Source organism: Pipistrellus kuhlii, unplaced genomic scaffold (genome assembly GCF_014108245.1).
Source record: "Pipistrellus kuhlii isolate mPipKuh1 unplaced genomic scaffold, mPipKuh1.p scaffold_m20_p_88, whole genome shotgun sequence".
Taxonomy (NCBI): Eukaryota; Metazoa; Chordata; class Mammalia; order Chiroptera; family Vespertilionidae; genus Pipistrellus; species Pipistrellus kuhlii.
In genome coordinates this window covers 531,792-555,331 of record NW_023425593.1, presented here as the reverse complement: position 1 = coordinate 555,331, position 23,540 = coordinate 531,792, and the positions used below count along the sequence as shown (strand labels likewise).

Genomic DNA, 23,540 nt, shown 5'->3' with positions numbered 1-23,540 from the left:
CTCCCCTCACCTTCACCTCCCTTCTCTCACCATCACCTCCTTCCATCCTCTCCCTCTCCATCCCTTCCCTCCCTCCCCTTGCCCTTACCTCCCTCCATCCTGTCCCTCGCCATGCCCTTTCCTCTCTCCCCTTGCCCTTATCTCCCTCCAGCGCCCTCTCCTCCCTCCAGCGCCCTCACCTCCCTCCTCTCACCCTCACCTCCCGCCATCCTCTCCCTCTCCATGCCCTTCCCTCCCTCCCCTCACCCTTCCCTCCCTCTCCTCACCCTCCCCTCCCTTCCCTCACCCTCCCTCCCTCCATCTTCTCCCTCTCCATGCCCTTCCCTCCCTCCCCTCACCCTTCCCTCCCTCCCCTCACCCTCCCCTCCCTTCCCCCACCCTCCCTCCCTCCAACCTTCTCCCTCTCCATCCCCTTCCCTCTCTCCCCTCACCCTTGCCTCCCTCCCCTCACCTTTACCTCCCTCCAGCGCCCTCCCCTCCCTCCCCTCCCTCCCCTCACCCTCACCCTCACCTCCCTCCAGCGCCCATACCTCTCTTCCTGCACCTGGGGACTCAGGAACCTGCTGGCATCATCCTCGTGGCTGCTGTGCTGGCTGCTAAGGAAAGACACAGGATGCGAACCGTTAGGGACCAGCTCCTCTCTCCCCCTGTGAGCCATCGGCCTGCAGCTGGACAGAGAAGGAGGTCAACACACTTTAGAAATGCAAATTCCCAGGGGCCGTGTGCACAGAGCGCACTGGCACCGGTGGATAGGAGAGATGACGGATTTGGTAGAAAAACACCCAGCAAGCACTGGACACTCTGGGCGCACTGGGCACACTGGCTGCTCCAGGTACACTGGGCTCACTAGGCTCACTGGGCTCACTGGGGGCACTGGGCTCACTGGGTTCACTGGGCTCACTGGGTTCACTGGGTTCACTGAGCTCACTGGGGGCACTGGGTTCACTGGGCGCACTGGCCTCACTAGGGGCACTGGGCTCACTGGGGGCACTGGGCACACTAGGTTCACTGGGGGCACTGGGGGCACTTGGCTCACTTGGTTCGCTAAGCTCACTAGGGGCACTGGGTTCACTGGGCTCACTGGGGGCACTGGGTTCACTGGGCTCACTGGGCTCATTGGGGGCACTGGGTTCACTGGGCTCACTGGGCTCATTGGGGGCACTGGGCTCACTGGGGGCACTGGGCTCACTGGGTTCACTGGGTTCACTGGGCTCTCTGGGCTCACTGGGGGCACTGAGCTCACTGGGCTCACTGGGGGCACTGGGCTCACTGGGCTCACTGGGTTCACTGGGTTCACTGGGCTCTCTGGGCTCACTGGGGGCACTGAGCTCACTGGGTTCACTGGGCTCATTGGGGGCACTGGGCTCACTGGGGGCACTGGGGGCACTGAGCTCACTGGGCTCACTGGGCGCACTAGGTTCACTGGGCGCACTGGGGGCACTTGGCTCACTTGGTTCGCTAAGCTCACTAGGGGCACTGGGTTCACTGGGCTCACTGGGGGCACTGGGTTCACTGGGCTCACTGGGGGCACTGGGTTCTCTGGGTGCACTGGCCTCACTAGGGGCACTGGGGGCACTGGGCTCACTGGGCTCATTGGGGGCACTGGGCTCACTGGGGGCACTGGGCTCACTGGGTTCACTGGGTTCACTGGGCTCTCTGGGCTCACTGGGGGCACTGGGCTCACTGGGGGCACTGGGCTCACTGGGTTCACTGGGTTCACTGGGCTCTCTGGGCTCACTGGGGGCACTGGGCTCACTGGGGGCACTGGGGGCACTGAGCTCACTGGGCTCACTGGGCGCACTAGGTTCACTGGGCGCACTGGGGGCACTTGGCTCACTTGGTTCGCTAAGCTCACTAGGGGCACTGGGTTCACTGGGCTCACTGGGGGCACTGGGCTCACTGGGTTCACTGGGCTCACTGGGTTCACTGGGCTCACTGGGCGCACTAAGCTCACTGGGCTCACTGGGCTCACTGGGCTCACTGGGTTCACTGGGCTCATTGGGCTTATTGGGCTCACTGAGAACACTGGGCTCACTGGCCGCTCCGGGTACACTGGGCGCACTGGGCTCACTAGGGGCACTGGGCTCATTGGGAACAATGGGCTCATTGGGCTCACTGGGAGCACTGGGCACATGGGGGCACTGGGCTCACTGGGCGCACTGGATGCACTGCGCGCACTGGGAGCACTGGACACATGGGGGCACTGGGCTCACTGGGGGCACTGGGAACACTGGGTTCACTGGGGGCACTGGGCACACTGGGTGCAGTGCGTGCGGGGGGACGGAGCCTGAGCAGGGTGCGGGAGGCCTGCCCAGGCCTTGTCGCTCACAGGGCACACGGCTTTTGTGGGCACAGCTGTCACCATGCACTTCGGTTCTGTCCTCCCAGCGAGCAGCAGTGAACTGAGGAGCAGTTTCTATCACATTCCCAACGCGGACACCAGAACGCGCCATCAGGACGCAGGTGTGGCTGGGCGAGGGCTGAGCACACACCGTTTCCCACCGCCTCCCAAGAAGCTCCTCCTGCCGCTGTTCACTGCGATGCGGCTGCTCCCACTTCCCCCTGGCCCGGCCTCAGGGACAGCAGCTCCTGAGACGCAGTCAGACACAGAGCTGGGGCCCCTGGCTCCTGCACCCGACCGGCCTGCAGCCCGCAGCATGCACCTCCTGCACCGTGTGGGCTGTGCAGGCGTGGGTGTGCACGGCGTGGGTGTGCACGGCGTGGGGTGTGCACGGCGTGGGGTGTGCACGGCGTGGGTGTGCACGGCGTGGGTGTGCTCGGCGTGGGGTGTGCATGGTGTGGGGTGTGCATGGCGTGGGGTGTGCACGGCGTGGGGTGTGCACCCTGTGGGTGTGCACGGCGTGGGGTGTGCACGGTGTGGGGTGTGCACGGCGTGGGTGTGCACGGTGTGGGATGTGCACGCGTGGGTGTGCACGGTGTGGGGTGTGCATGGCATGGGTGTGCACGGCGTGGGGTGTGCACGGCGTGGGTGTGCACGGCATGGGTGTGCACGGCATGGGGTGTGCACGGTGTGGGGTGTGCACGGCATGGGTGTGCACGGCGTGGGTGTGCATGTGTGGGGTGTGCACGGCGTGGGGTGTGCACCCTGTGGGTGTGCACGGCGTGGGTGTGCACCGTGTGGGTGTGCACGGCGTGGGTGTGCACGGCGTGGGTGTGCACGGCGTGGGGTGTGCACGGCGTGGGGTGTGCATGGTGTGGGGTGTGCATGGCGTGGGTTGTGCACGGTGTGGGGTGTGCACCCTGTGGGTGTGCACGGCATGGGTGTGCACGGCATGGGGTGTGCACGGTGTGGGATGTGCACGGCGTGGGTGTGCACGGTGTGGGGTGTGCATGGCATGGGTGTGCACGGTGTGGGGTGTGCACGGCATGGGTGTGCACGGCATGGGTGTGCACGGCATGGGGTGTGCACGGTGTGGGGTGTGCACGGCATGGGTGTGCACGGCGTGGGTGTGCATGTGTGGGTGTGCACGGCGTGGGTGTGCACGGCGTGGGGTGTGTGGGGTGTGCATGGCGTGGGTTGTGCACGGTGTGGGGTGTGCACCCTGTGGGTGTGCATGGCGTGGGGTGTGCACGGTGTGGGTGTGCACGGTGTGGGATGTGCACGGCGTGGGTGTGCACGGTGTGGGTGTGCACGGTGTGGGATGTGCACGGCGTGGGTGTGCACTGTGTGGGTGTGCACGGCGTGGGTGTGCACGGCGTGGGTGTGCACGGCGTGGGTGTGCACGGCGTGGGGTGTGCACGGCGTGGGGTGTGCACGGCGTGGGGTGTGCATGGCGTGGGGTGTGCACGGTGTGGGGTGTGCACCCTGTGGGTGTGCACGCGTGGGGTGTGCACGGCGTGGGATGTGCACTGTGTGGAGTGTGCATGCGTGGGGTGTACACAGCATGGGGTGTGCATGTGTGGGGTGTGCATGGCGTGGGGTGTGCACTGTGTGGGGTGTGTACCATGTGGTTGTGTACTACATGGGTGTGCACCACGTGGGTGTGAGTGGTGTAGGGTGTGCACTGTGGGGTGTGCACTGTGTGGGTGTGCACGGCGTTTGGTGTACACCGTGTGGGGTGTGCACCACGTGGTTATGCACTATGTGGGTGTGCTGTGCCACAGCAGGCGGCCCAGAGGACACGGTCACCTTCAAAACAGACATGGCCCCAGAGTGAGCCTCAGGGAGGAACAGCCATCAGCCTGCCCAGCAGGTGCGAGAGGCGGGGGAGGGGGTTGGGGGGAGGGGGGTTCCTGGAGCCAGCGGCAGGGTTCCCCCACCCATAGGGCAGGAGCAGCATGTGGCCTCCTCTAGGGGTCAAACCGGACTTCACCAGCCACTCTCTGGCCGTGGATCTGAAGCTCAGCGGACACAGGGGATCCCAGAACTCAAAGGTCAAGTACCAGGGCTTCAGAAACAGACCCTGACTGACATGCCTACAGTGTCCCACTAGATGGCACTGTCGCCATCCAACCCAAACCTCCAGGAGGCCAACCACCCAGCTCTTCTGGAAGCAGAGAACCCAGCCCCAGCCCCTGCCCTGCCTCCTGGCTTCCCTCTGCTTAGAACGGAGCCCAGAGGGCAGAGACACCGCAACAAGCATCACCTCCAAGGCTCCAGGAGGAAGTTCAGAGTAACGCAGAACGTCACCAGCCCCCCGCCTGCCTGCAGCAAGGGCAGCGCCAGTGCAGCGGTGAGCCTGGGCCTGGAGCACGCAATCCAGATTCAGGGCGTGCAGGCTGTACCTGCACTTCCAGGTCTAAGGGGGCCGTACCCTCCTCCGTATGGAGGCTGAGCAGGCCTGGGTGCAATCCAGCCCGCCCCCCCTGCTGTACGCCCGGAGCAGACTACTTGGTGTCAGTTTCCCCATCTGCACAATGGAGACAGCTCCTGGCAGCTCCCACCGGGAAGCGACGGTGAGGATCAGAGAGGACGGTGTGAAACGTGAGCGGCGCCCGCACACGCTGCCGCACAGACACGCTCGGACCCCTGAGGCCCAGACTGTGGTCCCAGAAAGAGCACTCGGATCCGAGAAGGACCTGCTCTCGAGGAGTGATAATGAGACGATAGTGATAATGACGATAGTGATAATGACGATAGTGATAATGACGATAGTGATAATGACCGCTACAGAGACGCAGCCAGAGCAGGAGCCCCCCTCACCCCCGGGCCGGTGACCGTCCCCAAGGTGTGGTGCTGACACTGGGACCGGACAAGCAGAGTGAGAACGGCAGGCCGTTCCCAGAGCGCTGCCACGGCCTGAGGGGCGCTGAGCTGAGGGGCGCAGAGCTCCCTGGAGGCCCAACGCGCACGGGGGCTGTCAGGGCCCGGGGGAGGCGAACACAGCAGTGGGGGCTGCAGGTGAACCCGGATGAGCACGGGTCCTCCCCCTCCACACCGGGAGGGCCGCCAACCATGCTCCATGCCGCCCCACGGACCACGTTGCTCAGCAGAATGTCCGCTCAGCCGCTGCCCTGCCCCCACATCGATGCCCGCAGGCGGACAGTCCTGTCCGAGCGGACACCACGTCGGTTCCCTGAGTCACAGGGCATTTACGGTGACGGCCGGGCACAGGCGGCTCCCGGCTCCCTCAGTGACCACACCCCGCCCCCGCCCAGGGCCTGCGGGGAGGACGGTGTGGAGGACGGCGGGGAGGACGGCGGGGAGGACGGTGTGGAGGACGGCGGGGAGGACGGCGTGGAGGCGGGGCAGGCGGCACTGCGGCGGCCATGGCCTTCGGAAACCTGAAACCGCTCTAACAAGGACCTGGACTTCAGCCCGGGCGCCAGGGGCGGACACGGCTTCACACCGCCAGGAGGGGCTGTGCGGGCACCGCAGCGCCCCAGACGGCAGAGGACGTCGGTGACCCGCCCCATCCTGCTTCGGGCTCAGCTTCAAATCGCCGCTGCAATACGTGCGGGAACACTGGGCTGTGCTCCAGAGGGGGGACGCGCTTCCTCTGATTCCAGAGCATTCCTGGGGGAAAGGAGCTGGGAAAGGAGCTGAGGGAAAGCGGGTGGGGACCTGGTTTTGGTCCTCACCGGCCGCCGGGGCTTGGCGCTTGGCCCAGGAGGTCAGAGTAACTGCCCACCGGGAGGAAGGGCAGAGCCAGGCGCCCGGACGCTGGCGGTCAGGCTGGGGAGCCTCGGTTCTCGGGCCCCTCCTCCTCCCCCACCCCAGGACCCCGCGGAGGCTGGGAAGGGGTCCGGGTGCCTCGGAGGCAGCCTCTGCTCCAGAGAGAACGTGGCACCTGTTCAGGGCTGTGCAGGCTGCACCCGCACTTCCAGGGTCTGACGGGCTGTGCCCTCTTCCGCACGGAGGCTGTGCAGGTCGAGGGCACGCCTCTCTGCTCTCGGCGCAGTCAGAGCAACCTAGCGTGGGCACCATTCTCTCGCTAACGGGAAGCTTCAGGCCTCTGACGGGTACTAAGGAGGAAACGAAGTGCTTTAGGCAGTGATGTCACAGACCAGATGGAGACAGGCCGCCCGGCCCCCGCACCTCCCACGCGGCTCTCCGGGCTGGCACCTGGGCGGGTCTCGCACCCGCTGAGCCTGCTCCCCGAGGGGCGGCACAACCTGCGCGGACCCCGTGGAGGGCACAGTGTCCGAGCTCAGAACCTGGAGTCAGACAGACACACGCTCTAGTCCTCACTATGAGCTCACTGAGGGCGACCACGGGCAGAGCAGGCAGCGTGGCCACGTGTCGGGTGTGGGCGCATCCCCGGCCCTAAGTGGTCCCCCTGGAAGTGGCAGAAACCACCACAGAAGGTGCCGGGCCTGGGGCCACACGCACACCATGCCCCCGCTACACGGAGATGCAGTCAGAGGAGGAGTGCCCCCACCCCCGGGCAGTTAGACACACGAGGATCTAATGCACCGAGTGCTCCGGAGGAAGGTCCTCCGTCCGTCCTTCCTCCCTCCCTCCGTCCTTCCTCCCTCCCTCCGTCCTTCCTCCCTCCGTCCGTCCTTCCTCCCTCCCTCCGTCCTTCCTTCCTCCCTCCTTTCTTCCATCCTTCCATCCTTCAGTGACCCTGTAGTGACAGGCTGAGATCATGTGACTGGAAACGTAGCGCCGGTCACCCTGTCACCCCAGAGGGAGGCTGTCACCCTGTCACCCCAGAGGGAGGCTGTCACCCTGTCACCCTAGAGGGAGGCCGGTCATCCTGTCACCTCAGAGGGAGGCTGTCACCCTGTCACCCCAGAGGGAGGCCGGTCATCCTGTCACCTCAGAGGGAGGCTGTCACCCTGTCACCCCAGAGGGAGGCTGTCACCCTGTCACCCTAGAGGGAGGCCGGTCATCCTGTCACCTCAGAGGGAGGCTGTCACCCTGTCACCCCAGAGGGAGGCTGTCACCCTGTCACCCCAGAGGGAGGCCGGTCACCCCAGAGGGAGGCTGGTCACCCTGTCACCCCAGAGGGAGGCCGGTCACCCTGTCACCCCAGAGGGAGGCCGGTCACCCTGTCACCCCAGAGGGAGGCCGGTCACCCTGTCACCCCAGAGGGAGGCGGGTCACCCTGTCACCCCAGAGGGAGGCGGGTCACCCGTCACCCCAGAGGGAGGCTGGTCACCCTGTCACCCAGAGGGAGGCTGGTCACCCTGTCACCCCAGAGGGAGGCCGGTCACCCTGTCACCCAGAGGGAGGCTGGTCACCCTGTCACCCCAGAGGGAGGCCGGTCACCCTGTCACCCAGAGGGAGGCTGGTCACCCTGTCACCCAGAGGGAGGCTGGTCACCCTGTCACCCCAGAGGGAGGCCGGTCACCCTGTCACCCAGAGGGAGGCCGGTCACCCTGTCACCCCAGAGGGAGGCCTGTCACCCCAGAGGGAGGCCGGTCACCCTGTCACCTCAGAGGGAGGCCGGTCATCCTGTCACCCCAGAGGGAGGCCGGTCACCCTGTCACCCCAGAGGGAGGCTGGTCACCCTGTCACCTCAGAGGGAGGCCGGTCAACCTGTCACCCCAGAGGGAGGCCGGTCACCCTGTCACCCCAGAGGGAGGCGGGTCACCCCAGAGGGAGGCCGTCACCCTGTAACCCAGAGGGAGGCTGGTCACCCTGTCACCTCAGAGGGAGGCCGGTCAACCTGTCACCCAGAGGGAGACTGGTCACCCTGTCACCCCAGAGGGAGGCGGGTCACCCCAGAGGGAGGCTGGTCACCCTGTCACCCCAGAGGGAGGCCGGTCACCCCAGATGGAGGCGGGTCACCCTGTCACCCCAGAGGGAGGCCGGTCACCCTGTCACCCAGAGGGAGACTGGTCACCCTGTCACCCCAGAGGGAGGCGGGTCACCCCAGAGGGAGGCCGGTCACCCTGTCACCCAGAGGGAGACTGGTCACCCTGTCACCCCAGAGGGAGGCGGGTCACCCCAGAGGGAGGCCGGTCACCCTGTCACCCCAGAGGGAGGGCCGGTCACCCTGTCACCCCAGAGGGAGGCCGGTCACCCTGTCACCCCAGAGGGAGGCGGGTCACCCCAGAGGGAGGCTGGTCACCCTGTCACCCAGAGGGAGGCTGGTCACCCTGTCACCCCAGAGGGAGGCCGGTCACCGTGTCACCCCAGAGGGAGGCTGGTCACCCTGTCACCCCAGAGGGAGGCGGGTCACCCCAGAGGGAGGCTGGTCACCCTGTCACCCAGAGGGAGGCTGGTCACCCTGTCACCCCAGAGGGAGGCAGGTCCGCGGGCGGAACCACATGCCCCGGGAGGGACTGGCCTGCCGTCAGGGCCGGCAGGGAAGGTGTCTGCGGAGAAGGTGGCTCGGAGAAGCAGAGAACAGAGAACCGTTTGTTTGCTGTCTGGCAAGCCCGGGAAGGCCCACTAACAGAAGGCAAGTGCACAGACGTGATTGGGGCGCTGCCCGTGACTGCCAGCTCCTCACACACACCTGTTTCCAACGGCCGCTCAGAAAGGAGCGCTCCGGTGAGCCTGACCGTCTGTCAGAGCCAGCAGGGCTTCCTGCTTCCTGCTCCCGAGGGAACCTGCAAGGTGCACAGCTGGCCAAAGACCGAAGGTACAGATTCCAGTTAAACACCTTTCAACTCATCGCCATTTCTCTGCTGAATAGTTCTACCTGCGGACAGCATGTCCCTGTCAGGGAGGGAGGGAGGGAGGACGGACGGAAGGAAGGAAGGAGGGAGGGAGGGAGGGGAAAGAGTGGAGGAGTGAGGGAGCCTGGCCGTGGCTCAGCTGGCTGAGCATCATCCGTGCACAGAAAGGTCGCCAGTCGATTCCTGGTCAGGGCCCAGGACCTGGCCAGGTGCTTACCCGGAAGCAGCCAATGGATGTTTCTCTCTCTAAAAAAATCAATGAAAGCTTATTTTAAAAAAAAGAAAGAAAAGAAAAAGAAAAAAGAAAGAAAGAAAGAGAAAAAAGGAAAAAAAGGGAAAGCTCTCTCCCTCAAATCCTTTATTTCTCCACCCCTCAGGGCATTTTATTGAAAGAACTAGAGGCCTGGGGCATGAAATTTGTCATGTACCCTTTCCAACCCAGGACTCCTCAGGAGATGTCTGACTGCCAACCCCTGCGGGATCGGGCCTAAACTGGCAGTCGGACATCCCTCTCGCAATCCGGGACCACTGGCTCCTAACCGCTCACCTGCCTGCCTGCTTGATCACCCTGAACCCACTCTGCCTGCCTGCCTTATGCCCTAACTGCTCCCCTGCCTGCCTGATCACCCCTAACCACCTCTGTCTGCTGGCCTGGTCACCCCTAACTGCCCTCCCCTGCCAGCCTGGTCACCCTTAACCACGTCTGCCTCAGCACCAGCCACCGTGGCTTTGTCTGGAAGGACATCCAGATGGCTATCTGGTCTAATTAGCATACTACCCTTTTATTAGTATCAATATCCTCCTGCCCCACGCCCATCAAGGCCGCCTCGGAGATGGTGCCGTTCCTGGGCCTAGCCCGATCTGAACCTGCCCAGACGTGCATTCCTCAGAGGCCTCTCAGCGAGCTGGGGCACCCGGGACAAACACCACACTCGCTGCCTCTGCTCCTCGCCGCCAAGTCACGCACCAGCCGCCGCACACGGCGCACCCACCAGCCGGGACCCTGCCGGTGCCAAGCAGCGGGCACGGGGCACCTGCGCCTACCGGCCCTGGCAGGTGTGACCTGCCGCGCCCTCCCCTTCCCTAGCCGCACGCCACCGCTCCAGGCACCGCCCCTCCGCTCGCTCGCAGGGGCCGAGCTGCCACGGGACTTCCTCTCCCCGCTTTGTGCCCGGGAGCTTCAGTCGGAAGGAAACTGCAATGATGCTCACACAGTGAGCCCTCAGCTCCCGCTCGGTTCAACGGGCTTCGGACACAACGGACAGAATTCCTGCCCGTGTGTCATCTGTGAAACGTAACACCTGTTAATGGTAAAACGCTTTCAACCAAGGTTTGCTTATAATTAAATTAATGGGTTATTTTTTGTTATTATTAATTCACTGTTATTTTATTTTTATACTCTTACCTAAGCATATTTTTTCCATTGATTTTTTTTTTAGAAGGAGTGAAAGAAGGGAGGGAGAAAGAGGGAGAGGGAGGGAGGGAGGGAGGGAGAGAGAGAGAGAGAGAGAGAGAGAGAGAGAGAGAGAGAGAGAAACATCAATGAGAGAAACACATCCACTGGCTGCCTCCCACTCGTACCCTGAACCAGGGCCAGGGATCGAACCTGCCACTGAGGTACGTGTCCTGGACCAGAATCAAACCGAGGCCTTCGATGCGTGGGCCGAAGTTCACACCCGCAGGGCAGGGCAGGGCAGGGCACTGTCATTTTCAGGAAATTTTATAAAATAGGCCATACACGGGGGGGAAACACTGCAGTAACGTCACCGACATAACACGTTACACAGCCACACGTCCAGTCTACAGGTTAAATCCTGAGCCACCGCCCGCAGGCAGTGTCCGGGATGGTTAGCACGTGATCACACCGCAGCCTCGGCGGCTGCCGTGTGGGTGACTCTGCAGCAGCCCGATCGCCGGTGCCCACGTTCCGCCCACCGAGCCCCGCCCAGCCTGCGCCCGTCCGTCTGCGGGGCGGGGAGTGCGCGCTCACAGGCCTGACCGGAATCCGTGCAGAAGACTTCTGTGTGAAATTAAATGTTCCCGCACGCTTAATTCTAACCCACACACGAGTCTTCGTAAGTATGACTAATTTCCCCGTTCTCCAACACACGCGTTTGGAAACCTCTACCACATAACGAGCTTTCGGCTCTAACGGACTCCCCGCCGCCCGCATCAGTCTGCCATGCGGGGTGTCACTGCACGGTCCCGGGGAGGCTGTGGCTCTGGCGGGGCCCTCCGGTGAGCCGGCCACAGGGCCCGAAGCCGTGGGGGCCCCCGTGGCCCCCGATCAGCCTAGCCGCGCGGCGCGCGGAGGCGGCTCCAGCCAGACGTGGCCACCTAGCGCAGCTCCGCGCACTCAGGCCCCAGGTACACGTCACGCACCGGAACCACAGGCAGCACCGCGTCCACGCTGGACGGCGGACACGCTGTCCGCGCAGAGCGCTCGGCAGCGCGGCTCCCGGACGGAGCCCGGACTGAGCCCTGGCCTTGGCCCTCCCTGCGCCCACCTCCGCTTCGGAAACACCACAAACGCACGCTGGCAGGGCCCCTGGCCTGCGCCGCGTGTGTGACGTGCTCGCCGGCGTGTAAGTCACCTCCCAGCCTGTTCACCCGTGAACAAGCAGGCGTCACAGGAGGCTGGAGAGAAACAGGCCCCGCAAACGCAGTGACCCCAAGAGGAGCCCCGATGGCACCTGCTGGCGCGGACCCCCCTCCTCCCCCACCCTCCACAGGGGGCGCAGGAACTGGAGCTGCCCCCACGCCAGTGTCACGCCAAGTCCTGCAGATCAAATTCTACTTCCTTCCTCTCCTCAACGCCACCACCCACTCACCCCGCACCACGTCCCAGCCCGGGCTCCGGCACGCCTCAGAGGGACTGCGGCCGCGGCTCTGGCCCACTCCCGTCTCGACGCTGACACTGACACTGACCTTCCTGAAGCAGGTCTGACCGTCTCTTCCCCTCTGACAGCCATCAGGCCTCCCCTGAGCTCCTGTGACCTTCTCGGACCCCACTCCACTCATACCCCCCCCCCCCAGAGGGCCGCCCCCCAACCCCCCGTCTGAACACGCCTTCCCAGGCCTGGCACCCCCTCCTCCCCGCCCTCGCGGCTGTACTCCTTCTGTGCTGGGGCCCGGCCCCGCCTGCACACAACCTTCACTGCCCCCCTCCCAGCCCCTCCACCGGGGGGTAAAGAGCCGCCTCCACTGGGGCTGGAAAGGAAATAAGTGAGACCCTCTGCATGCTCAGGGAGGCCTGGTGTTGAGCAGGCTCTCACAACATGCCTGCCATTGCCCTGGAACACAGCTCTTCCGGGGCAGCCGCCCTGAGCGCCACCCGCTCCGCTCCACGGCCAGACCTCCCCAATCAGACCTCCAGTGCTTCCACCGGAACGCTGGTGCTCCGCCCGCCCACCATCACCCCCGCCAGCAGCCCCGCCATCAGCCCCGCCATCACCCCCGCCATCAGCCCCGCCATCAGAACCGCCATCACCCCCGCCGTCACCCCCGCCGTCAGCCCCGCCATCACCCCCGCCATCAGCCCCGCCGTCACCCCCGCCATCACCCCGCCATCACCCCCGCCATCAGCCCCGCCATCACCTCACCCCGCCATCACCCCCGCCATCAGCCCCGCCATCACCCCCGCCATCACCCCCGCCATCAGCCCCGCCATCACCCCCGCCATCAGCCCCGCCATCACCCCCGCCATCAGCCCCGCCATCAGCCCCGCCATCACCCCCGCCATCAGCCCCGCCATCAGCCCCGCCATCACCCCCGCCATCACCCCGCCATCAACCCCCCGCATCACACCCCGCCATCACCCCAGCCATCACCCCCGCCATCACCCCGGCCATCACCCCCGCCATCACCCCCGCCATCACCCCCGCCATCACCCCCGCCATCATCCCAGCCATCACCCCCGCCATCACCCCATCACCCCCGCCATCACCCCCGCCATCACCCCATCACCCCCGCCATCACCCCCGCCATCACCCCTGCCATCACCCCCGCCATCACCCCCGCCATCAGCCTGAGCCCCGGGCCTGGTGAGCAGAACTCAGCCCTCAGGTTCCGTGAGGGCAGACTCCGCCGGTCACTCCTGCGTCCGGCATCCTGCCGGCACCCGGCCCAGCAGCGTTGGGGTTCTGGGAGCCCTAAGGACCCCCTTCCGAGAAGCTCACACTGAGAGGCACAAACTGCCACCTGCCGTGTCTCTTCTCGCGCTTCTTCTTACCGACCCCTGACCCCGGGAAGGACTGCCCAGAGCTCGGACCACAGTGCCCTTCTCTCCTCAGCACCAGCCCCACAGTGTCACCCTGGCCAGGGCTCGCCGACCCCAACCTCCCCCCCCTCCAAACCTCCCCCTCCTTCCCAGTCTCCACCCCCTAACCTCCACCCCCTCCCAACCTCCCCCCTCCTTCCCAGTCTCCACCCTCCAACCTCCACCCCGCCCACTCCCCCCGACGTCCAATCTCCACCCCCCAACCTCACCACCGCCCCAACCTCCCCCCCTCCTTCCCAATCTCCGCCCCCAACCGGCTAACCCCCCAACCTCAACCTCCCCCCTCCTTCCCAATCTCGCACCCCCCAAACTTCAGCACCCTCCCAACCCTCCCCCCCCCTCCTTCCCAGGCTCCACCCCCAACATCTACCGACCCGACCCCCCCCAACCTCCACCGCCTCCCAAACCTCCCGCCCTCCTTCCGCAGTCTCCAACCCCCCAACCTCTACCCCCCAACCTCCCCCCTCTCCCAACCTCCCCCCTCCTTCCCAGTCTCCACCCCCCAACCTTCACCCCCTCCCAACCTCCCCCTCCTTCCCAATCTCCACCCCCAACCGCCCACCCTCTCCCAACCCCCCCCCCCCTTCCCAGTCTCCACCCCCCAACCTCCACCCCCTCCCAACCTCCCCCCTCCTTCCCAGTCTCCACCCCCAACCTTCACCCCCTCCCAACCTCCCCCCCTCCTTCCCAATCTCCACCCCAACCTCTAGACCCCCCCCAAACTCCACCCTCTCTTCCCCAACCGCCCCCCTCCCCCCTCTTCCCACCTTCCCTCTCGCACCCCCCAACCTCCACCCCTCCCAAAACCTCCTCCCAACCCTCCCCACCCCAAAACCTCCAACCTCCCCCCCCCTCCCCCAGTCCCCCCCAACCCCAAAACCTCCAAACCCCCTCCCAAAACCCCCCCCCACCCCCCCCACCCCCCAACCTCTACCCCCCAACCTCCACCCCCTCCCAACCTCCCCCCTCCTTCCCAGTCTCCACCCCCCAACCTCCACCCCCTCCCAAACCGCCCACCTCCTCCCAACCCACCCCCCCTCCGTCCCAGTCTCCAACCCCCAACCTCACCCCCCCCAACCTCCAACCCCTCCCAACCTCCCCCCCCACCCCCAACCTCCACCCCCAACCTCCACCCCTCCCAACCCCCCACCCCGCCTACGCCCAATCTCCCACCCACCGCCAACCCCCCAACCGACAAACCCACCAAACGCAACCCCCCAACTCCCCCCCCCCTCCTTCCCAGGATCCACCCCCAAACTCTACCCCCCAACCTCCACCCCCCCAAACCCCCACCCCTACCCACTCCCAACCCAACCCCCAACCCCTCCCAACCTCACCCCCCAACCTAACCCCCCAACCTCCACCACCTCCCAACCTCCCCCCTCCTTCCCAGTCGCCAACCACAACCCTCCACCCCATCCCACCCCCCCCCTCCCTCCCAGTCTCCACCCCCCAACCTTCACCCCCTCCCAACCTCACCCCCTCCTTCCCCAATCTCCCACCCCCAAACCTCTACAACCCCCCAAACACCACCCACCTCCAACCCCCCCCCAACCGCCCACCCCCCACCCCCCCAACCCCCCACCCCCCAAACAACCCCCCAACCACCCTCCCCCCTCCAACCCCCAACCCTGCCCCCCCCATCCCCAACGCAACCCCCAACCTCTACCCCCAAACCGCAACCTCCCTCCCACCCTCCCCCCTCCTTCCCAGTCTCCACCCCCCAACCTTCACCCCCTCCCAACCTCCCCCCTCCTTCCCAGTCTCCACCCCCCAACCTCTACCCCCCAACCTCCACCCTCTCCCAACCTCCCCCCTCCTTCCCAGTCTCCACCCCCCAACCTCCACTCCCTCCCAACCTCCCCCCTCCGTCCAAGTGCCCCCCAACCACACAAACCAGCTACCCCCCCAAGCCGTCCACTCCCTGCCCAAACCGCCCCCCGCCGTCCCAGTCGCCAACCCCCAACCCAACGCTACCCCCAACCCACACTCCCTCCCAAACCCCCCCCTCCTGACCCCAGTCCGCCACCCCCAACCTCGACCCCCCAACCCTCCCACCCTCTCCAACCTCCCCCCCCTCCTTCCCAAGTCTCCACTTCCCCAACCTCTACCCCCCCACTCCACGCCCTCCCAACCCTCCACCCCCTCCAACCTCCCTCCCCCCTCATGCCCAATCGAGCCACCCCCCAGCCTTCACCCCCTCCCAACCTCCCCCCTCCTTCCCAGTCTCCACCCCCCAACCTCCACCCTCTCCCAACCTCCCCCCTCCTTCCCAATCTCCACCCCCCAACCTCTACCCCCCCAACCTCCACTCCCTCCCAACCTCCCCCTTCCTTCCCAGTCTCCACCCCCCAACCTTCACCCCACTCCCAACCTCCCCCCCTCCTTCCCAATCCCCCCCCCCAAACCTCTAACCAACCCCCCCAACCTCCACCCTCTCCCACCCTCCCCCCTCCTTCCCAGTCTCCACCCCCCAACCTCCACCCCCTCCCAACCTCCCCCCTCCTTCCCAGTCTCCACCCCCCCAACCTCTACCCCCCCAACCTCCACTCCCTCCCAACCTCCCCCCTCCTCCCAGTCTCCACCCCCCAACCTCTACCCCACAACCTCCCCCCTCTCCCAACCTCCCCCCTCCTTCCCAGTCTCCACCCCCCAACCTCTACCCCCCCCCAACCTCCACTCCCTCCCAACCTCCCCCCTCCTTTCCAGTCTCCACCCCCCAACCTCTACCCCCCCACCTCCCCCCCCTCCCAACCTCCCCCCTCCTCCCAATCTCCACCCCCCAACCTCTACCCCCCCAACCTCCACTCCCTCCCAACCTCCCCCCTCCTTCCCAATCTCCACCCCCCAATCTCCACCCCCTCCCAACCTCCCCCCTCCTTCCCAATCTCCATCCCCCAACCTTCACCCCCTCCCAACCTCCCCCCTCCTTCCCAATCTCCATCCCCCATCCTCTACCCCCTCCCAACCTCCCCCTCCTTCCCAATCTCCATCCCCCAACCTCCACCCTCTCCCAACCTCCCCCCTCCTTCCCAATCTCCACCCCCCAACCTCCACTCCCTCCCAACCTCCCCCCTCCTTCCCAGTCTCCACCCCTAACCTCCACCCCTTCCCAACCTCCACCCTCTCCCAACATCCCCCCTCCTTCCCAGTCTCCACCCCCCAACCTCCACCCCCCAAACCTCCACCACAGCTCCAACTGCTGCAGCAGTACCAGGTCCTGAACCCGCTGCTCCCGGCCCACCAACGCCGGGCCTCCCCGGCTCCTCTCGTAGAACCCGCCCCCTCCCATCTCTTCCATCAAACAGCCTGCCTGCCAGTCCGCTACCTGCCCCCAGCCATCTGCTCAGCTGTCCAACAGGAAAACTCGGAAAGAGTGGTGGGCGCCCTTCCCAGCAGCCCCCCTCCACCCCCTACCCCACGGCCTCTGCCCGGACCCGAGGCCGGCCAGCCTGGCTGCCTAGGAACTGCCCGGAAACGTGCTTATGAACAGGCTCCTGCCCCTCACTTGCCCTGATCCTGCCCCGGGGGTGTCTGTGGGGGGCGTCTGAGGGTTTGTAACAGCCCCGCTGGCTGACTACGGAAGCCTAGCCTACTGCGACCCCCTCCTGCTGGCACGTCCTCAGCCGGCGCTGGATGAGGGCCGCCTCCTGCCCCCGCCGGATTCGGGGTGCGCTCCCGCCAGCACAGGAGCCTGAGCTCACACTGGGCAGCCGAGCACGGGGGCGAGGCCGCCGGCCACACACGGAAGGGCCTCCCGCCTCCATCTTCCGGAACAACACGCTCTCCCTGGGCGAAGTCCTCGGGTGGCTTTCCCAGAAGTGACAGGCCAGGGACCTTTCCTCACACACCAGCCTCACCACATGCCGCCAGCTTCCCCTCCCACTTCCCCTCAGCGTGGGCAGAGCCCGGGTGCCCGAAGCCGCTGGCCCCTCTGCCCCAAAGCCTCTCTCTGACCCCACAGCCCCACCCAACAACGGCACCCTCTCCCCTGGCCACCGCGCCCGCGCCCCCAGGGCCTGGCCGGCTCCCTCTGACGCCCTCACACCCTGATCTGGGGGCTCTCACCGATTCTTCGTGGCCCGCAGCTCGGCGCCTGGGGAGCCCCGCAGACCCGGGCCTGAGCGCCCACGCCTTCCCCAACATAGGCATCAGAGAACCCTCCTCTAGTGCAAACAGCGCTGCTTTCCCGTGTACAGGATGCTGCACGCTGATACGTCCTGTCTAACCCCAAGAGGGACCCTTCCCAGCTATGAAGTGCTCCCCACACTCCCTTCCACCGTCAGAAAGCAGATTGTACACACACTAGTGTCCTGGTGCACGAAAAGCAAATTAATTAGAAGAAATATTTCAATATTGCTACTCGCCCTTTCTCTATAAGAGAAGTGCCAACTAAATTCACGATCGACAGTGAGGGATTGAAACACACAAGTGCCACTGGCACCAGCGAGAGCTTTATATGTATGGTGCATGCACAAGTCAACTTAGCCTTTTATATTAATATATAGACTAGTGGCCCAGTGTGTGAGATTGTGCACGGGGTTGGGGAGTGGAGGGGGGGGGTGTCCCTCAGCCAGGTCTGCACTCTCCCCAATCTGGGATCCCTCTGACTGCCAGTGTAAGCCCAATCCCGCTACACCGGCAGTTGGACATCCCTCTCACACCAGGACCGCTGGCTCCTAACTGATCCCCTGCCAGCCTGACTGACACCTAACTGATCCCCTGCCAGCCTGATTGCCCCCAACTGTCCTTCCCTGCTGGCCTGATCACCCCAAGGCTTTTATTAGTATAGATATGAACCTTCACAGAAAATTTCACTAACCCTGCTTTACAGTAAGGGCTTGATGATTAAATCATTGGGGTCAGACACCAAGATTCCCTTTCTTTGAACAGTGGATGGAATAATTATCTTGTCTTTAAGTTGCCCTGAAATTAGCATGAGATAATGACTTAGAAAAGTTTAAAAGCTCCATACAAAGACAACTGTCTTTTTCATGTTCTGAAAAGATAATGAAGTGGTAAAATGAAAAAGACTATTTTTATTCTACCCCTTTTTTCCTTTACAGTCTTTATTTAAACTTTGAAATTTATAAAAAATATCACTCCCATTTTCATTTCTTTACATTCAATATTATTTTGTATTGGTTTCAGGTTTTATATTAGTTATTGAATAGTGGTTAGACAATCATATACTTTACAAAGTGCTCCCCAGTATTTCCAGTATCCACCTGGCATCATACCATCATTATACTATTGACTATTAAACCCATTCCCTAGTTAAGTGACAATGGGTTTACAGGTTCCTTCCAGTCTTTCTTTTGTGTTGTTTGCCTTTCCTTTTCTTTCTCACTTCTTCCCTCATTTTCCTTATATGGTATCTCAACTGGCCCTCCAAGCTCCGTGAAGGCACTGGGACACGCTTAACCCCTTTCACAGACCAGGCACTGCGCCCACTCCAGTCGGCTGTGGAACTGGACTCGGTGCACAGGGAGCCCTCACAGCCGTGCTCTCTGCCCTTCCTCAGGGGCAGCCGCCGCAAACAGAGCAAACCTTCCTGTCAGGCTTCCGAGCCTCGTTCTCAAGCACCTCTTCATGGCGACGCTCCGCATTCTTTCCTCTCCCCTGCCCCCGCCCCCATTCCTCACTGCCCCCCTCTCCGGAGCGGGTGGGAGGCTTCGCACTCACCGCCTAGGCACGCTCTGTCATGCCAGGGTGGCGCGGGCTTGCGTTTGGGCCAAGGCGGGAGCAGGAGTCCCGCCTCTGTAGTGTGAAGGCCGCTTGGGCGAGGCTGGTTAGCGCTGGGAGCTTCTCTGAATCACGTCAGCCAGTCCGTACCCTGCAGTGCGGCACCCCTCCATGAGGTGGCGCTGCCCCTCAAACCCCGCCTCAGAGCTGCGGGTCCTTCCATGCCCCTTGATCCGCACCAGGCCCACCCGCGTCTTGGGGCCACTGCAGAACCTCTCTCTCTGCAGGTGAGGCAGATCCCTGCCGCCGGCCCCTGCCCCGGCCTGGGCCCCCTCCTGTGCACCCGGCAGCGCCAGGTTTTTGCCTTTGATTTGTGGCATTGGTGACAGCACACTCCTAGCAAGCTGGGTGCCCCGAGGGCACAGGTCAGTTCTTTGCCCAGAATGTTGGAAGCTGCAGTCGCATTTGCACATGTCGCCCAGCGTCTGTGGCGAAGGCAGCGCCTGTGGGGCGTCCTCACAGAGGGATGGCGAGGCGCTGCCTCCTGGCCGGCCCCCTGTGCTCCCGGGGAGCCACCCCTCAGGCGGCCCCGCAGTCCACCGGCCTCCTGCCTCTGCCAGGGCTCCACCCTCCCCTGGTCACCTCCTTTCTTCCACACCCGCCCTTCACCCGCCCCCCTCTCCTGCAGTGCTTACACTCCGGCCTGAACCCAGGCCAAGGACAAAGCCCAAAGGCAGTGAGTCTTGAACCCCCGCATCCCATTCTCTGGATTTCCTCCTGCACCTCCTCTCTGTCACATCCTGGACGGGCTCCAGGTTCAGGCACCCTGCGGCCCAGCCACATGGCCTCCGGCGGCCTGGGAGAGTCCGTCTCCGTGAAGCTGTGGATGTGTGGCCGGAGGCCCAGCCTGGGTCTCAGCAACCCCAGGCCTGGAGGAAAGGGCTGCTGGAGGAGGACCCGAGCTCTTCAGTCATTAGCTGCCAACTCCAGAGGAGGCGCCATAGGCTCAGGTCCCACCCCACCTCCCCCGCGCTGTGCCCCGCCTCCACCCCCCCTCGATTATTATATAGGATAGAATAAACTTGCTTGATTAGACCTGCTTTCTGATGTAGCTAAACATTTTCCAGCCCAGTGAAGCACCCCACCTTCTCTTTCAGGTGATTGTCAGCAACAGCAGTACATATTAACACGAATCAGATTACTGTGGGTCACGCAGGGAGAACGAAGGGTGAAATATGTAACTGCAGTGGTGTTTGACTATATTCTGTGCAGTGAGAAAACCTGGAGTCATTTTCAAGTTCCACCGTTTCTTACTCCTTTTCAATCAGTCAAGTTTCTAGGCTTCCTAAATCTCCGTTTTCTTGCTAATGAGAAGAAAATAATATACTTTACAAAGTGTTCCCTGATATTTCCAGAACCCACCTGGCATCTTACCATCATTACAACACTATTGACTGTATTCCCTATTTAAGTGACAATGGGTTTACAAGTTCCTTCAATCTTTCATTTGTGTTGCTCATCCTTCCTTTTCTTTCTAACTTTCCCCCTCATTTTCTTTATATAGTACCTCAATTGGCCCTCAAAGCCCAGCAAACACTTAATCCATTTTACAGACCAGGAAACTGAGGCCAATTGCAGCTGGATGTGGAACTTGACTCATCTATAGACAGGCTCGAGTCTCCTGTCTACCTATTCCAGGACTTCTGTGAGGATCAAATGAGATGAGGCATGGGAAAATGCTTCACAGACATTTGGTTAAAGTGTAAAATGTTTGCACCTGGCTATAAAGCAAGTCATGTTCCTGGGTTGAAGAAACTGCAAGGAGGCTAGTGGCTAGGGAAAGGAAACCGGGCATTGCTGTCTGACATCATTACCTGGCGCCCACAGCCACCATTTCCGGGCTGGGCTGGGCAGCGTTGGCTGAGATTGGTGGGCTGTTGCTCCGGAGTGGAGACGGGCCTTGTGTCTCACTTGGGGGAAGCTGAGTGATGGTTTGTCGGTGCCACTTCTTTGTAAATGGCCAGTGTGGGTCATGGCAGCTCCTGTGTTGAGCATCTGCCCCCTGGTGGTCAGTGCACATCATAGCTACCGATCGGACGGACACTTAGTCTTTATTATATACACTGAGAGCAGGCATCAGTGTGGACCCAGATGGAGGCAGCGCTGTTCTCTGACGCTTAATCATCTGGCCACTCAGTGTATATCCTATATGATAAAAGGCTAATATGCAAATTGTCCCCTCGATCAGGAGTTTGACCAGCAGGCAGGCCAGCCAACCGCACATGTCCCTTCTCCCTAGCCAGGCTGTCCGGACCCCTCCCATGCACAAATTCATGCACCGGGCTTCGTGTGTGTGTGTGTGTGTGTGTGTGTGTGTGTGTGTGTATGTGTGTGTGTGTGTGTGTGTGTATTATTACCAGAGATCATAATAATCTGGCCACTCAGTGTATGTAGATACACACACACATTTATGCACACACATATGCATATATTCTGACCCCCAATGCAAAGATGACAAAAATAAAGGCTCGAAGGGACAGGTGACATGTCTAAGAGCGACTTGTTGGTGAGCCAGAGGATGAGACTTCAGCCCCGGTTTCCTTTCCTGATGCTGCCGCAGCACTTGCTGGGAGCTGGAAGGGGCGGTGGTGGGAAGGACCTCGGTGATAAGACAGGGAGGCTGAGGCGGGGGCCGGGGACTGAGTAGACCTGAGCGGCTCTGCTGAGTCACCTCTCCTCTCCGCGCTGCAGGGGCGGCCTGGGCCGGGAAGGCAGCACACCTGGAAGCCAGTGCAGCTGGACCTCGGGACAGAAGGGACAGGGTTTGCCCTGACAGTCAGCAGGCGCTGATCTGAGATGGGGCCGTTTGCAAAGATCGGCTGCAAGGCCAGGCGTGAAACCTGTGAAATAAGCACGTCTCCGGCCACCATCTGAAAAGCAGCCTACGCCTCCGAGCCCAGCTGCCCCGCACCGGCTGGGGAGGGCCACTGGCAGCCCACGGAGACAGAGCAGTGGGCCGGCAGAGGCAGGGCACCCGCAGCTGGAGCCCGGCCGAGGGAGACTCCAGGCGGCCAGGGAGGCTGGCCTGACGCCGAGGGGAGCTCCGGTGACCCGACAGGCCGGCCACCCCCTCAGGCGGGCGGGGCTGGGGGCAGGCCGGCGCAGATCAGCAACTCGGGTGCCGAGGGCCTGCTCGCAGAAACGGTTTACGAAACCACCACGCGGGCACCACCTCCCTGCCAGCTCTGGCGGAAGTCACTGGGTCAGGAGCCAAGCTGGAGGAGACTGAGTCAGCCGGTTCCTAGAAGCACCCGTGAGTTCCTGTAAGCACGCTTCAGAAACCCAAGAAAAGGCGGCAAGCATCGGCGGCAAGCATCTGTCTTACATCCGACTGAAGACCCAGCTCAAGAATAAGTACAGATGCTCTGTGACTGTTTCCCAGCTGATAATGTGTCACCACCTGCATGTTCCCCTCCCGTGAACACAAACCAAACCCCTAAGCTGGACGTGCAGGCGTGCTGAGCGGAAGGAGGACCCGGAGAGCCTGGCATGTGCCCCCGGGGTACCGAACCACGCGTGGCCACGGGTTGAGTGTGAGGATGTCCCCCTGGCACGGCGCCGGCCGAGTCTTGGCCTCCCTGAGGCAGGTGGATCTAACCCACTGCTGCCATCAGGTCAACATCATACTCAGGAGGCAAAGTGAAATTTCTCGCTAACAATAGTTGCATCACCGTCCCATAGCCAACGAGCACCTCAGCTGCCCTAGGGTTAAACACACACACACACACACACACACACACACACACACACACATGCACGCGCACACATGTACACACGTGTAATATCTATATATATATATTAAATATACATTAAATATACAGCATTTGTTTTAAATGACCCATTCGCTCATTCTCAGGCATCTACCCACTTACCCAGGTGAGTTACCTGCATGGCGCCAGCTGCTTCCTGACCCCCTCCCAGCGCCCTGCCGAGCTCATCACGCCAGCGACAGCGGTTCTTTCCCAGCAGCGCCGGCCCCACAGGCCTGAGCCTCACAGGCACCGGGCAGGAGCTCCATGGCCCTCGGTGCTCGGGGCCATGAGAAACAAGCTCGGAAGTACAGATGATAAACCAAAAGCGCCTCCATTTTGAATGCTTAGCATGAAGAGTGCTAGTGAAAAACAAAACTGTTGTTTCCACTGGAAAAACCATGTGGGAAGCCGCCCACTGTCTCGCCAGCAGAGAGGTGTGGACAAGGAGGCCGGGAGGCTGCTGGCCCTTGAGCTCTGGCGGAGGTCAGAGCTCTGCACACCACTGTTCAGTCCAGACAATGGAGCTGAAGCAGCTTCCCCCCCAGACAGTCATGAAATCCTTACGATAGGAGAGTCTGCCTGTTTCTGAAGAGTGCCTGCCTGGGGGCTGTAGGTGTACCCCGAACTGAATAAAAAGATGGTGAGGCCGGAGCCCTAGCAGAGTCCTTCCTCTTGAGCTGGGCTCCCGCCTGGTCCCCCAATCTCCAAATTTCTGTTTGTCTCCTCTC

General features: G+C 62.9%; 1 protein-coding gene across 8 annotated transcripts in view; it reads right to left on the bottom strand.

Moving 5' to 3' along the window:
- Positions 1 to 23,540, bottom strand: part of GRAMD1B (GRAM domain containing 1B) — a 172,780-nt gene that overhangs the window by 131,862 nt on the left and 17,378 nt on the right. For 7 of the 8 annotated variants that reach the window (XM_045577306.1, XM_036425994.2, XM_045577307.1 and 4 more), the window contains exon 2: positions 531 to 596. The exons of the other annotated variant lie outside the window; for it this stretch is intronic. In XM_045577306.1, the coding sequence (XP_045433262.1) occupies positions 531 to 596 (66 nt within the window). The remainder of the gene's footprint in view (positions 1 to 530; positions 597 to 23,540) is intronic. 8 annotated transcript variants of the gene reach the window in all.